The sequence below is a fragment of the Artemia franciscana genome, chromosome 2 (genome assembly GCF_032884065.1).
Source record: "Artemia franciscana chromosome 2, ASM3288406v1, whole genome shotgun sequence".
Taxonomy (NCBI): Eukaryota; Metazoa; Arthropoda; class Branchiopoda; order Anostraca; family Artemiidae; genus Artemia; species Artemia franciscana.
Genome location: NC_088864.1, coordinates 65,632,282 through 65,647,178, shown reverse-complemented (window position 1 = coordinate 65,647,178; position 14,897 = coordinate 65,632,282). Strand labels below are relative to the sequence as shown.

Below are 14,897 nucleotides of genomic sequence, written 5' to 3'. Positions count from 1 at the left end.
CTACCAATTTTAAAAGGGAAATTATAGAAATTTATGCAGAGCATGGATGACTAGATGGCATTAGGTGCGCTTGCCATTACACGGCATTAGATACTTTTTAATGGGATCAAATAGTACTTGAGGTGCTTAATCAACAATTAAAAAAAAAAAGAAAACGCCTATTCAAAGGAATATTTATTGTCAATGTTTCATGACACTAACCATAGCAGTGAGTTGCGGTTCGTTATTCATCATAAAGTAACTGATAAGCATTATATGCCTGTAGATGGCACTAATTAGCTTGACCGTTTGGTTACGTTAAATGACCGTTATATGACATTAGATGACCAACATACATATTTGTGTAGATGTTTGATTTCAACTCCTTTTATCTACTCACTCAAAAGTGACTACCTAAATTTTCCCAAAGGTTGGGGGGAGGGGCAACATTTTTGAAGGAAATGGGGGGTCCTGATGTAAAGAGTTTTTTCGGCATACAAGGTTCATGTTTTTCACAATGCTGCCAAATTTTGTCCTTTTGTCGTTTTTTTTTGTTTTACTAAAGTTTCTTTAGTTCTAACGCTTCAGTAACTGCTCAATCATTTACGAAACTTTTATTTTTGTCAGTGAGCAGGGTGGAGTAAATGTACTCAAAAAGAGGAAAATGATTAGAATTCGTGACTGTACTTGAAATAGTTATGGGATTCTGGACAAGGTCGAACCTGGAGCACCTCTCTTTTGCCTTAACAGCATGCCTGTGATGACTGTTGTTTCATTTTCAAACTCCAAAACATAATAAAGCTAAGAAATAAGGCTTTAGGTTAGTGATTTTCAGAGACTTCCTAAATATTACAACAAGAGAACTTCTTGTGAGTATTTCGGTTGTATACTAAAAAAAGACATCCTCAATGGAAACGAAAAAGAATAGTTAAGCAAAATCTAAAAACTCTAATAAAAGTAAGTTAAGAAGAAAAAAGAGATAAAAACGAAAAAAAAATCAAGAAACGATAGAAATTTCAAAACAAAAGTGGAAAGAAGAAAAAAAATAAATAAATATACAACTGCAATAAATTTTAGCTATGGACTATCAGTTCGGCTGTAGATCGTTCATTATTTTTTTTCTAGCACTTTCTGGTATTTTTATTATTAAAACTGATGAATTTATGATTGACACTTCTAATTTTTGGTTTTAGGTCCAAAAGAATCGTGATCACATGCTGAACTATATTATATTTCTGCGAATAACACCAATCTTGCCCAACTGGTTTATAAACTTGTGTGCACCTCTTCTTGGAGTTGATTTATGGCCCTTCTTTTTTGGAACGTTTTTAGGTGAGTTCTATAGAAGTAACCTAATTGAAGCATCCTAAAACATAGTGAGGACTAAGTAATCAATAGTGAGGACTAAGTTCCTCACTATTGAACCCGCTATGTAGAGCTATGAGAAAATATTGGAGAGCTTAGATCAAATCCAGTCGCTTTCAAGGTTTTTTTTTATAGAACTTTTGATAGAGACGGTAAAACATAGTTTCAATTAAAATTTAATGTACGTTGCAAATGGATCGCGTTATTTTAATGACAGGCAAAACCTAGAGATAGCCATTTTGTCCAAAATAGTAAAACGATCCTATAAACTTGCCTTCGGCATTGATATGACTCACTTCCCCTGGGGCAAGGGCCGTAAGTAATGCATTGCAAAGTGTTGACATATATATTTCTTAATGAAAAAAGAGAGGCTTGTTTCGTATTGAGTGTGGGATTAGCTTAAAAGTTTCTTGTGTTGATCTCTAGGTTAAGAAGATCTCACTTGTTATTGCCAAAGGAGAGGGGGTTTTAGGGGTAGTGGAAACGGAGCAAAAAACTTTTTTTTTGTCATTGACCAGTTTGAAATTTATAGTCGTGAGTCGTTGGGCTACGGGGATATCAGTTCAGACTAGAAAACAGAATGAACAATATATTCATGCTGAAAAATATGGAACCTGATAAAGGGACGAAAAAGCTTTTTTTTTTCTTTTTTTTTATGGCAGCTTCGTACGCAGTATCAACCTAGGTTAAGGAAACTGGGTATCCATAGTGTCTCAGGAATATTCAAGATCAAGTTGAAACTTTAGGGGTGTTTAAGTTTCATATTTACCTCGAATCTTGACTTCCAGAGCAACTTCAGAGAATGTATTAAAAATTGTAGTTCGTATGTGTATATGGGGGGGGGGGGGGGTAGGAAAGTAAGGGGGCTTTTAGGTTCGTACTGAAGGAAGTAGGGTTAAATTGTCAGGTCTGCGATCCGCCTAAGCGTTTTTGCACTATAAGCCTCTGTAAGATTTAGAATCAATTAAGTTTCAGTAGGGAGATAAATCTAAATACTATATGGTGCAGGTTCAGAATATTTACAGTATCTCAGGAATGGCTTGGGATGTTAAGTTAAACTTTCAAGGAGTGTAACTGTTAGGGGGCCAAATGAAATGCAAATTTAACCAGAGGAGGGAACATGGGGAGTGGGGGAAATAAAATGTTTTTTTCTCAATTCGCCTAAACGATTTTATACTGTAAGCCCATATCAGGCCTATAGTCTATTCAGAGGTTAAGTAGCAAGGTAAATAAAAAAGACAGTATATGCACCCTGGCAATCATAATAGCATATGTGTGATACCTTAGAACGGCAGGAGGGGGTGTGGTAGAGTTAAAATTTCACGGTGTGTTGAGGGGGGGGGACAAGGGGATTTCAAATCTATAGTAATTCGTTCACTCGATAAAGGGTTGTTTTTTTATCGTAAAAGGTAGGAGCTTTATCCGTAATCTAGCTGATCGAAAATCTTCACTGAATATTAAAATCTAGCCCAAATTTAAAGTACAATATATATTGTAATTAAACAATATATATTATATACAATATATATATATATATATATATATATATAATATATATATATATATATATATATATATATATATATATATATATATATATATATACTAGCTGTTGGGGTGGCGCTTCGCGCCACCCCAACACCTAGTTGGTGGGGCGCTTCGCGCCCCCCCCAAGCCCCCCCGCGTGCGTATGTCGTTACGCGCCATATTAGTTACGGGCCATTGTAGTTGTGTCCCTGTGTCCCACCTGTGAATATAGATAGATTTATATATGTGTTTCAAACTAGGTAAAAATTGCGAATATACAACATTCTTGGCTTTCCCATTGTCTGTCCATATACAAAGCCAAATGTACTAATAATGACGTCATATGCAAACGCTCTTTTTACAAACAAACAAACATGCATACACACAACTCGTTTTTATATAGATAGATAGATAGATAGATACAATACAAATTAACTACGTAAAACTTGTGAATATACAACAGTCTTCGCTGTCCCATTGTCTGTGCGTATAAATAGATTGTCAGGTTTACCGACCCTCACAGATGCAACATATAATTGTACATTGGTAAAGCAATCTGTATTAAGATCTATACCGCATTTTTCTAGTGGTTGCCCTTGAGCTTTGTTGATGGTGTTTGCAAATGCTAATCGAATTGGGAATAGCAATCTTTTAAATTGAAAAAGCAGATCCGTTGGAATCATGGGAATGCGAGGAATAAGAACAGCCTCACCCTCATAAGGCCCTGTCAAGATTGTGGCCTCTATTAGGTTTTCCATTGTTTTTTTTACGGCAAGTCGCGTGCCATTGCAAAGCTTTGGTGGGTTGATATTTCTTAAAAGTATTATTGGTACGCCTAGTTTTTAGTTGTAGCACGTGTGGTGGAAACCCTGAAGGATCTATGGAATTTAAAAATTCAGATGGATAATTAACCGCTTCATTTGGTTCCAAAATACAAATTAACTGCGTAAAACTTGCGAATATACAACATTCTTCGCTGTCCAATTGTCGCTGCATATAAATAGATTGTCAGGTTTACCGACCCTCGAACATGCAACGTACAATTGTCCATGGGAAAAACAATCAGTATTAAGATCTATACCACATTTTTCTAATGATTGACCTTGAGCTTTGTTAATGGTGATTGCAAATGCTAATCGAATTGGGAATTGCAATCTTTTAAATTGAAAAGGCAGATCCGTTGGAATCATGGGAATGTGAGGAATAAGAACAGCCTCACCCTCAAAAGGCCCTGTCAAGATTGTGGCCTCTATTAGGTTTTCCATTGTTTTTTTACGGCAAGTCGAGTGCCATTGCAAAGCTTTGGTGGGTTTATATTTCTTAAAAGTATTATTGGTACGCCTATTTTTAGTTGTAGCACGTGTGGTGGAAACCCTGAAAGATCTATGGAATTTAAAAATTCAGATGGATAATTAACCGCTTCATTTAATTCCAAAACTGTGTCGACTGACTTGTAAAGGACTGCCTGTTTTCGAATCTTGGTCAAAACAATATTGTTGATTTCGTGGACGTCTATATTTTTGGGTGCGAGAATCGCTCTTTCACTTAGCCATTTATTATTTTTATAATTTTTTAGAATATTCGGAAATACTTTTTCAATCAATTCATTTTTGGACGTCACTAAATTACAGAAATCAGCAGGTAGTTGTATACGTCCTGAAATTGAGTCTACTGGGAGCTTTCCGTTTCCCATTGCCAGCAATTGATCTGAAAATGTTTGACCAGAGTCATCGTTTTGCAATCGGACACGCATATTTGTAGTTAATTTTAATGTTTTTACGTGTGCCCATAAATTAGAATTTTTCAGGCAAGCATTCATTTCGTCTGCAGGAGTTGATCTAGGTATTATAGGTAATGTTTGCCTGAAATCTCCCGCAAGCAATATTAATGTGCTGCCAAAGGGTTTCGACTTCCCTCGCAAATCTTTCAAGCATTGATCCAGAGCCTCGAGCGATTTTTTGTGTGCCATTGTGCACTCATCCCAAATAATAAGTTTGCATTGCTGCAATACTTTACCCATCCCAGATGATTTGGAAATATTGCACGTGGGAGTTTCTGTAGAATGCAAGTTCAGAGGCAATTTCAAAGCGGAATGAGCAGTTCTTCCACCAGGCAGCAATGTTGCGGCTATTCCGGACGACGCAATTGCCAACGCTATATCATTTTTTGATCGAATTGATGCCAGAATCAGTTTTATCACAAACGTTTTACCAGTACCTCCTGGCGCATCCAAAAAGAAAATTTCTCCAACGTTGTTATCGACACAATGCATTATCGTATCATAAATGTCTTTTTGTTCCGACGGTAACTTGGAAATGTTATTTTGTACATACGACAATAGATCACTCGTACTGTAACTTTGTTCACGATCCAATTCTACACATGTCGAAACAGCAGCGATACGGTTAGGTGAAGGCATTCCCAAATCCTGAAGAGGTTTGTTTGCCATACGTACGCACAAATCTTCTATAACAACTAAAGTGTAGTTATAAATTTCTGATGTAAAATCAAAAGTCATATCTGACGTCTCTAACTGTTTTCGATGGAGTATATCTTCGGACATTTTTGACTTATATTTTTCCCATAACTCTGTAGGAGCTGATGGAGAGCAAGTTGTTAAAATGATGCCAAACAATGCACGAATTTGACTTGGGGTTGACGTTTCGCACGCGTCATTGATGCAGTTATCCCAGTGTTGGTCATTCTCAAATAAATTCAGAGCTTGGCATGCACTACGGTAAGTGTCATGTATAGTACCATTTACAGTCCTCAAATACTCAAAGGATGTTGGACCGGGTACATTCACCAAAAGCAGGCGTAGAAAGAAGCATTCATGTTGATTGGGGTGAACGGTGTAGAGTCTTCCTATCGTGGTATCTTTGAAGATGGTAGGTTGGCCGTCGACTGACTTACCCTGTTTTCGACGTTCAAATACTTTATTTTTAGTATTCCACGTGCAATACGAAGGCACTTCAGTATACAGCAGTTTTTTCGCAAAAGAATCATTTTTGCAAAGCGAAAAAAAAGCTGTTAATGTTGTATCCGGTGGATTCAGGACTCTTTGTTGCACGTTGGTTTCCGTGAAATAAACACGTTGACCATTCTGTAAATGTACCGCTAAGTGAACAACAGCTGGACTACGTTCATGTATCGGAAATGAAAGAATTCGCCAAACAGCTTCATTACTGCTTATGTATCTTCCAGCCTGATATTGTACGATTTCATCGAAATCTTTGATTTCGGGCTGCAAGCCAAAAACTGCCATGTCACTGCCTTTGTTGACGTATTTACATATGTATTTGATTGCCTTTACGGAGTTACAGTATTCAACGTTTATGTGTGCATTAAATGTTTTTGATAATAATGGGGAATATGGAACAACCCACTGGTTATCTACTTCGATGGTAGTACCGTTACGCTTCTTTATTATTGCTGTTTTACCGCCATCTTCAGTAGATCTTCTTCTATATTGTGGGTAACCATCATTGCCATTAATTGTGTTTGATACTAAAAGTCGAGGATATTGCTTTGTGCACCTTCCTTTGGCCATGCATGGTGAATTTTCGTTCAGTGCACCGCAAGGTCCATGTATCATATTTTTTACAATAATATCATGTAACCCCTTATCGACATTTTTATCAGGTATTTCAGCGGAAATCACATCATCAATTTCGTTCGAAGTAATTTTGTCGAAACTACTAACTATTGTGTTTTCTGAAATACTTGTGTTGCTAAGTTTTTTAACCAAATCTGCAGAGTTACGAATATAGGAATTTTGAGAATACAATAAAGGTTTGAAAGCTGTACAAAGCCATTTTCCAATATAGGCAGCGGGGGCTTTAGTACAAGCTACGATAGGTCTTAAGGGAATACCCTGTTTATGTATTTTTGGTAAACCGTAGAGTTTAGGACAGAAACTACCACGGGGAAAAAAGTTTTCTATGTATTTTCAATTTCGCGATTCTTTTTATCAGCAAAAAAATGGGTTACCCATGGGAGCACCTTTATCCTGGCTACTAGCAAATATTTACGTCGAGAATCTAGAGAATTGGGCCTTGAATTCTTATTTTTTAAAACACGTCTATTGGGGTCGTTACATGGATGACGTAATTTCACTTTGGAATTATGGACAAGCTGAGCTTCGGGGCTTCTTAGATCATCTTAACACTTATGACCGAAATTTGCAGTTCACCCTAGAAGTTGAAATTGAAAATAAACTTCCGTTTTTAGATGTATTAATTATTCGCAATGCTGATCAACTGGATTTTACTATATATCGAAAGCCAACACAAAACAATAGATATCTTCACTTTAATTCAAATCACCCCCCACAAGTTAAAAGAGCAGTTGTAACTTCCCTTATTGATCGTGCCCTGAATATTTGCTCCAACTCATATATAAATTCAGAAATAAATTTTATCAGAGATATTCTTTTTGGTAATGGATACCCCATTCCATTTGTCAATAAAATAATTAACCGTAGAATAAAAAGACATTCTTGTAAAATCGAAGAAGATACTTCACAATGTGAGGCTACTGATAAGCCCTCAAATATTGTCTATCTTCCGTATATCCCAAAGATCACAACAAAATTAAAAAATATTTGCACAAAAAATAATCTGTACGTAGTTTTTACTAATAATTTTAAAATCATCAATTTCTTAAATTCGGGTAAAGATAAGACCCCAGTTACTCGCCAAAGAGGGGTCTATCAAATACCATGTGATTGCGGAAAATACTATGTCGGCAGGACCCATCAGAATCTAGATAAACGGTTACAACAGCATAAAAATGACATAGACAAGGCCTTAATTTCAAATAATTCCAACAACTCCTTTGATTCTGCTTTACGTTGGCATATATTTAATAATCCGTCCCACATTATACATTTTGAAAACTCTTCACTCATTAGTAATGATTTGGGAATAAAACAGGTGGTTCGAGAATCAATCGAAATTAATCTCAAAATAAATAAAAATATTTCTTAGAACAGGGACTTGGGGGAATACTCACTAAATTCTTTATACTCAAATTTAATTAAAAATGATCTAACAAAATATTTTACTAAACCGATTTACAATAGTACTGAACCAACTACGAAAAGGCCTTTGAGACAGGCTGCTAAACAAGCAAGATTAGCTTTAAGAAATTGCATCTAATCATCTTATTCTCTTCAGTTTGAATGAGCTTATATTCTCATTTCATTCTTTTCGCCAGTCCTGGTTGAACTTCGTTGAAGTAAGGATGCTAGGGCTATTTTTAAAAAAAAGTTTTAAAAAGTGTTTTTAATTATTTAGTTTTTAATCCTCACAATTTGATGTAAGTTCTTTTATATATATACATAGTTTCTCTCTTATTCTTGTATTGTGCTGAAGACGGCCCTTGGACATAGGGCCGAAATATCTACAGAAATAATTTCCACTGTCTTGAAATTTTCCCTATTGTCTCTACGTTGTATTTGTTTGTTATGGAAAGGCAGTGTGGTCTTCGTCGCTATTTTCGTCTAGCTTATGGGGAGCAGTTGACCTATGATATCTTTTATTTTATTAGTCTAGGTAAAAAACATGCTAATATTATCAATCAACAAAATTTTTTAGAATCCTGTAGAAATGAAAACCTTATTCCCAAGTCTTTAAGATATAAATTACATTTAAATACCCGGAAAGAAGCGCAATTTGCCCATACACTACAGTTAAAAACCCTAGTCCATATTATTAAGGACAAAAAACAGAAACGACATATTATTTCTTCAGAGAGAAAATCGTTGGAAACTTTTTTGCTGGAAAACCTGTCCACTGTTGATTTTGCTCAAGTTGTTAGATTAGAAAGGAATTTGTTTAGCCACGATTTTCGCTTGTCCAAGGAACGCCTCTATAAAAAATTGGAAGGCTTACGAAATGAATCTTCGATGAGAAACCGTATTTATTCTCCAAGATTCACTCCTGGACCTGCTATCGTCAACCTCTCTTCTAAAACATTGGAACCCCAGGAAATCGAAACACTAGAAAAAGGTCCAAAATTTTCTTTTCTACCGAAACAGGTTCCTGTGGCAGATATAGTTTCCTCTCTAGAGTCCGCTTTGCATAAACACTATCCTTCTGTCTCTAACCCGGATGAAGTTAGATCTGGTCTTATAAATATCCTCTATAACAGCCAAAAAAAGTTTAAGCCTCCTACCAATTCCACACCGGAAAATTTGCATGACATAAAAATACTATCTAATCTCCGAAAAGATCCTTCTATTATAATAACTACAGCAGACAAAAGCAATTCACTTGTTGTCATGAATACGACAGACTATGACAACAAAATTCTTTCGCATTTAAATGACACAATTACATATCAAACAATAACTTATGATCCTACTGATCAGTTCACTAATAATATTATAAATGAATTAAAGCAGCTAAAACAAAATGGTAAAATCACCCCACAACTATACAATAAATTTTTTCCCCGTTGTAGTTTCTGTCCTAAACTCTACGGCTTACCAAAAATACATAAACAGGGTATTCCCTTAAGACCTATCGTAGCTTGTACTAAAGCCCCCGCTGCCAATATTGGAAAATTGCTTTGTACAGCTTTCAAACCTTTATTGTATTCTCAAAATTCCTATATTCGTAACTCTGCAGATTTGGTTAAAAAACTTAGCAACACAAGTATTTCAGAAAACACAATAGTTAGTAGTTTCGACATTGTTTCAATGTATACAAATATAGATGTAACTATTTCAGAGGAATTATTAAAAAACAAAATAGAAGAAAATTACCACTTGATCGAGACTTCAGCGACAGGAATTGATTGTGAAGTTTTAATGACTCTTGTTAAAATTTGTAATAAGTTTTCTATGTATTTTCAATTTCGCGATTCTTTTTATCAGCAAAAAAATGGGTTACCCATGGGAGCACCTTTATCCGGGCTACTAGCAAATATTTACGTCGAGAATCTTGAGAATTGGGCATTGAATTCTTATTTTTTAAAACACGTCTATTGGGGTCGTTATATGGATGACGTAATTTCACTTTGGAATTATGGGGAAGCTTACCAATTATGACCGAAATTTGCAGTTCACTCTAGAAGTTGAAATTGAAAATAAACTTCCGTTTTTAGATGTATTAATTATTCGCAATGCTGATCAACTGGATTTTACTATATATCGAAAGCCAACACAAAACAATAGATATCTTCACTTTAATTCAAATCACCCCCCACAAGTTAAAAGAGCAGTTGTAACTTCCCTTATTGATCGTGCCCTGAATATTTGCTCCAACTCATATATAAATTCAGAAATAAATTTTATCAGAGATATTCTTTTTGGTAATGGATACCCCGTTCCATTTGTCAATAAAATAGTTAACCGTAGAATAAAAAGACATTCTTGTAAAATCGAAGAAGATACTTCACAATGTGAGGCTACTGATAAGCCCTCAAATATTGTCTATCTTCCGTATATCCCAAAGATCACAACAAAATTAAAAAATATTTGCACAAAAAATAATCTGTACGTAGTTTTTACTAATAATTTTAAAATCATCAATTTCTTAAATTCGGGTAAAGATAGGACCCCAGTTACTCGCCAAAGAGGGGTCTATCAAATACCATGTGATTGCGGAAAATACTATGTCGGCAGGACCCATCAGAATCTAGATAAACGGTTACAACAGCATAAAAATGACATAGACAAGGCCTTAATTTCAAATAATTCCAACAACTCCTTTGATTCTGCTTTAGGTTGGCATATATTTAATAATCCGTCCTACATTATACATTTTGAAAACTCTTCACTCATTAGTAATGATTTGGGAATAAAACAGGTGGTTCGAGAATAATCTCAAAATAAATAAAAATATTTCTTTGAACAGGGACTTGGGGGAATACTCACTAAATTCTTTATATTCAAATTTAATTAAAAATGATCTAACAAAATATTTTACTAAACCGATTTACAATAGTACTGAACCAACTACGAAAAGGCCTTTGAGACAGGCTGCTAAACAAGCAAGATTAGCTTTAAGAAATTGCATCTAATCATCTTATTCTCTTCAGTTTGAATGAGCTTATATTCTCATTTCATTCTTTTCGCCAGTCCTGGTTGAACTTCGTTGAAGTAAGGATGCTAGGGCTATTTTTAAAAAAAGTTTTAAAAAGTGTTTTTAATTATTTAGTTTTTAATCCTCACAATTTGATGTAAGTTCTTTTATATATATATATAGTTTCTCTCTTATTCTTGTATTGTGCTGAAGACGGCCCTTGGACATTGGGTCGAAATATCTACAGAAATAATTTCCACTGTCTTGAAATTTTCCCTATTGTCTCTACGTTGTATTTGTTTGTTATGGAAAGGCAGTGTGGTCTTCGTCGCTATTTTCGTCTGACGTAGTTCCAGTAAGGAAAGTCTTCAATGGCTCTGGTGGTGCAGCCAATAGAGGAAGTTTAAATTTTCCTGAGGCGCAACACATTCCCATTGTTTCACCATTGAATTTCAAGGCCTTGCAATAGGGACAAATTTTAGACATTGTCCCGATTTGAACACATCTACTCAAGCTATAATCATCGACTGGGTTGTACCTGAATGCCAGGCGATAACTTTCAGGTTGCTCTGATTCCTCGGCACGCTTTCTTTTCTTACTTTCTCCATCAGCAGCAAGCCTGATTTCTTGCTGTTCTTGTGATTCCTCGGCACGCTTTCTTTTCTTACTTTCTCTATCAGCAGCAAGCCTGATTTCTTGCTGTTCTTGTAATTCCTCGGCACGCCTTCTTTTTTCACTTTCTCTTTTAGCTGCAAGTCTGCTTCCGCGTTGCTCTGGTAGTTCCTCGGCACGCTTTCTGTTCTTTCTTTCTCTATCAGCCTCAAGCCTGTTTCCTTGCTGTTCTTTTGATTCCTCGGCACGCCTTCTTTTTTCACTTTCTCTTTTAGCAGCAAGTCTGCTTTCGCGTTGCTCTGGTAGTTCCTCGGCACGCTTTCTTTTCTGACTTTCTCTATCAGCAGCAAGTTTTTTGGCATAGACTCTTTGAGCATCTTCATCGGCTTTTGCCATTGTAAGTTCATCAGTCATTGTAAACTTAAACATTAATAGATTTCTACGTGAACATGTCTTAAATATCTTGAATGACGTCACCGTCAAAGCAAAAATGACGACAACTAATTTCATGACGTCAGTCAACACAGAAACATGACGTCACCTGATCCACAGACAGACACACAACTTATTTTTATATATATAGATATATGTACATTTATGTAATTTATGTATTATTACAAACATTATAGTAAAAAGTATTTTATACATTTATTTTTTATGCTTGTAACATTCAATAATAAAAAATGCCGTGATTTTTCTGAATTAACTCAATTCTATATTGAGTTATTAGTGTCCTGTCATTATTTCTGTCGAGTAATTTCGATTATTATGGTGTTTTTTTTTGTAGATTTTGAACACTGTTAAAAATACCTATTGTTTTCAATAAAACAGAAATGAAACTAAACGCGTTTGGAGAGCTTGAGAGAGAGAGAGGGGGGGGGGCAAAATAGCTCTTATTTTTAAACTTAGGTTAGTCCTGGGTTTTTATTTTGTCGATGTTTTGACAAATAAAAACGCTGCTCGAAATACAAATCGTTTCCAGTAAATCGTAAATATTTCTCTGGCCCTTAGAAGGTTTAGGGGATAGTAGGCCCACTCTCCCTAGTCATAATTTCCACACCTTCTAAGTTTGATCTGATTATTGATTTAACTTTTCTTCATTTTGGGATTCATCTATAGCAGTATTTTTTGTCTTTATTTCTGATATGGTAGTTCTTTTTAATTTTAGTTTGCTTTAAGTTTAATTATTAAAACTTTATCTCTGCTCGTTTTGGTTCTAAGTTTGATCTGATTATTGATTTAACTTTTCTTCATTTTGGGATTCATCTATAGCAGTATTTTTTGTCTTTATTTCTGATATGGTAGTTCTTTTTAATTTTAGTTTGTTTTAAGTTTAATTATTAAAACTTTATCTCTGCTCGTTTTGGTTCTAAGTTTGATCTGATTATTGATTTAACTTTTCTTCATTTTGGGATTCATCTATAGCAGTATTTTTTGTCTTTATTTCTGATATGGTAGTTCTTTTTAATTTTAGCTTGCTTTAAGTTTAATTATTAAAACTTTATCTCTGCTCGTTTTGGTTTTCATTTTCCTCGAAATGGCTATTGAAGCTTTGTAGCTGCAAAGAAATTATAAAAAAACAATTGAAAAAGGTGGATCCTATCTTTAAATTGTATTGTTTACTTTATTGACATTCAATCTAATTTTAGTGATCATTGTGATCAGCTCGAGAGTTTCTTAGAGCGGAGGAGAATTTCAACCAAAAAGACATGTATTTTAGACAACTTCTCCCGGGAGGGATCTGTCGGTGTTTTTTTATTCGTCTGTGAATTTTTAAATAAAAGTGTTAAAAAAATCTCTTGATTTACAATATGTATAATTTATAATTGCAGGTTTTCCACTCAAAAATTCACATAAATTCAAGGTCTATGTACTTTTTTTTTATGTAAACTGTTCCTAATTCATACCTCTGAAACTAGTAAAAGCTATATACCCATAAGGGCTTCTTAATATGTTTCTCGAAACCTCTCGTAGATGAAATGAGCGTTTTGAGTATGTACATATGGTCAGATGGTTTTTCTGCGTTTTTTGTGTACTTTAAATAGCGAAAAAAGATCTTTTTCAGAATCTTAATAAGGAAAAAGGCAGTGTAGGCGTGTCACTCACAAAATGTTTTCTTTATAGGTGTAGCTCCTCCCTCGTTTGTGGCAATCAGTGCGGGTACTACTTTGCATCAGTTAACTTCTTCAAGAGATGCTTTATCTTTTAATTCGATTCTAGTACTTTGTTTACTTGCTGTCTTTTCACTATTGCCTATTTTAATGAAAAATAAGCTAAAATCGAAGTTCGAGTAGGTTTAATTCAGGCGAATAGTATGATTCATCTTTCTTTTTTTGGTGTAATATTCTAAGATTAAAGTATCTTCAGATCTTAAATTTTAGTTTTGGTTATTTTTATTTATTAAATTATTTGTTGCTTGTGGATTACAAAACTCTTATATTAGAGGCGTTACAAAATTTCCCATAGATAATTCCATAGAGCTAGAAATTTTTAGGTGAGCTTGTACAGAGCCAAAACTTACCTTCCTGGTTCTTTAGGGTACACTTTCTTCATAGGACACGATAGTTGGGCCACTTAAGTACTAAAAATGACAGCAAAGAAGGAGAGGAACAATTGTTTTCCATGTTAAACCTCTCTATATCAAAGAGTAAGTTCCCGGTGCAATAAAATAAACGTGGTGAACAAAAGGAGTGTGTTTACTAAGACATGGCATCAATTTTAACGAACAGATTTTTTTGTGTGTAACTACTAAAAACTCCTGCTAAAAGGATTTCTGAGTTAAAAATACTAAAATGGATAAAAAAATGTATGTTGATAGATCTATGAATTTAGTGAGTCTGCCCTACTTCATTCCTCGAGACTATTTAGGTCGCTGGTGGTTTTTGACAAAAAAAGCCGACGTACTGATCAAAGTCGTTGGGAAAATTGGATGAACAAATAAAAACTAAACTGCGAAATTCTTTCATCCTATAAATTATTATTGTAACTAGGATTATAATTTTTTATCCTTTTTTTATTATTGATGAAATAATCGATAATAATTTTTGATAAATTTTCTAAATTTCCAATTTCTTCAAATTTTTCCAGACATATACTACTGTGTCAGCCACCTCGTAACCAATTCAAACAGTAGGATTTATTTCCACTACCCTTGGTGCATCCCACTGTAATGGAATATAAAGATTCATTCAATTACCCTTATCACTTGCATTACATCAAAACATTAAGAATGATAGTAATCACTCCAATAAAAGGGGAAAAAACTGGATAAGTAGTGGAAACCATGGACAGTGGAACCAACTCTTGTAAACATACAGGAGGGCAACAGTCTATCTTGATTTTTTCTTTTAATGAAAATACAAAAAATTAGTTTTCAAAATCAAA

At 34.7% G+C, this 14,897-nt stretch overlaps 1 protein-coding gene across 2 annotated transcripts in view; it reads left to right on the top strand.

Annotated features, from left to right (window-relative positions):
• The window catches only part of LOC136043964 (transmembrane protein 41B-like), a 49,664-nt gene extending 35,776 nt beyond the window's left edge, over nt 1-13,888 (top strand). Inside the window, exons 5-6 of one of the 2 annotated variants that reach the window (XM_065729044.1) lie at nt 1,173-1,311; nt 13,638-13,888. In XM_065729044.1, coding sequence (XP_065585116.1) covers nt 1,173-1,311; nt 13,638-13,807 — 309 coding nt within the window. In that variant the 3' untranslated portion in view covers nt 13,808-13,888. Of the gene's footprint in view, nt 1-1,172; nt 1,312-13,162; nt 13,295-13,637 lie in introns of those variants that run through there. The other variant, XM_065729045.1, reaches the window with a different exon arrangement.
• Nucleotides 13,889-14,897: the final 1,009 nt, after the last annotated feature.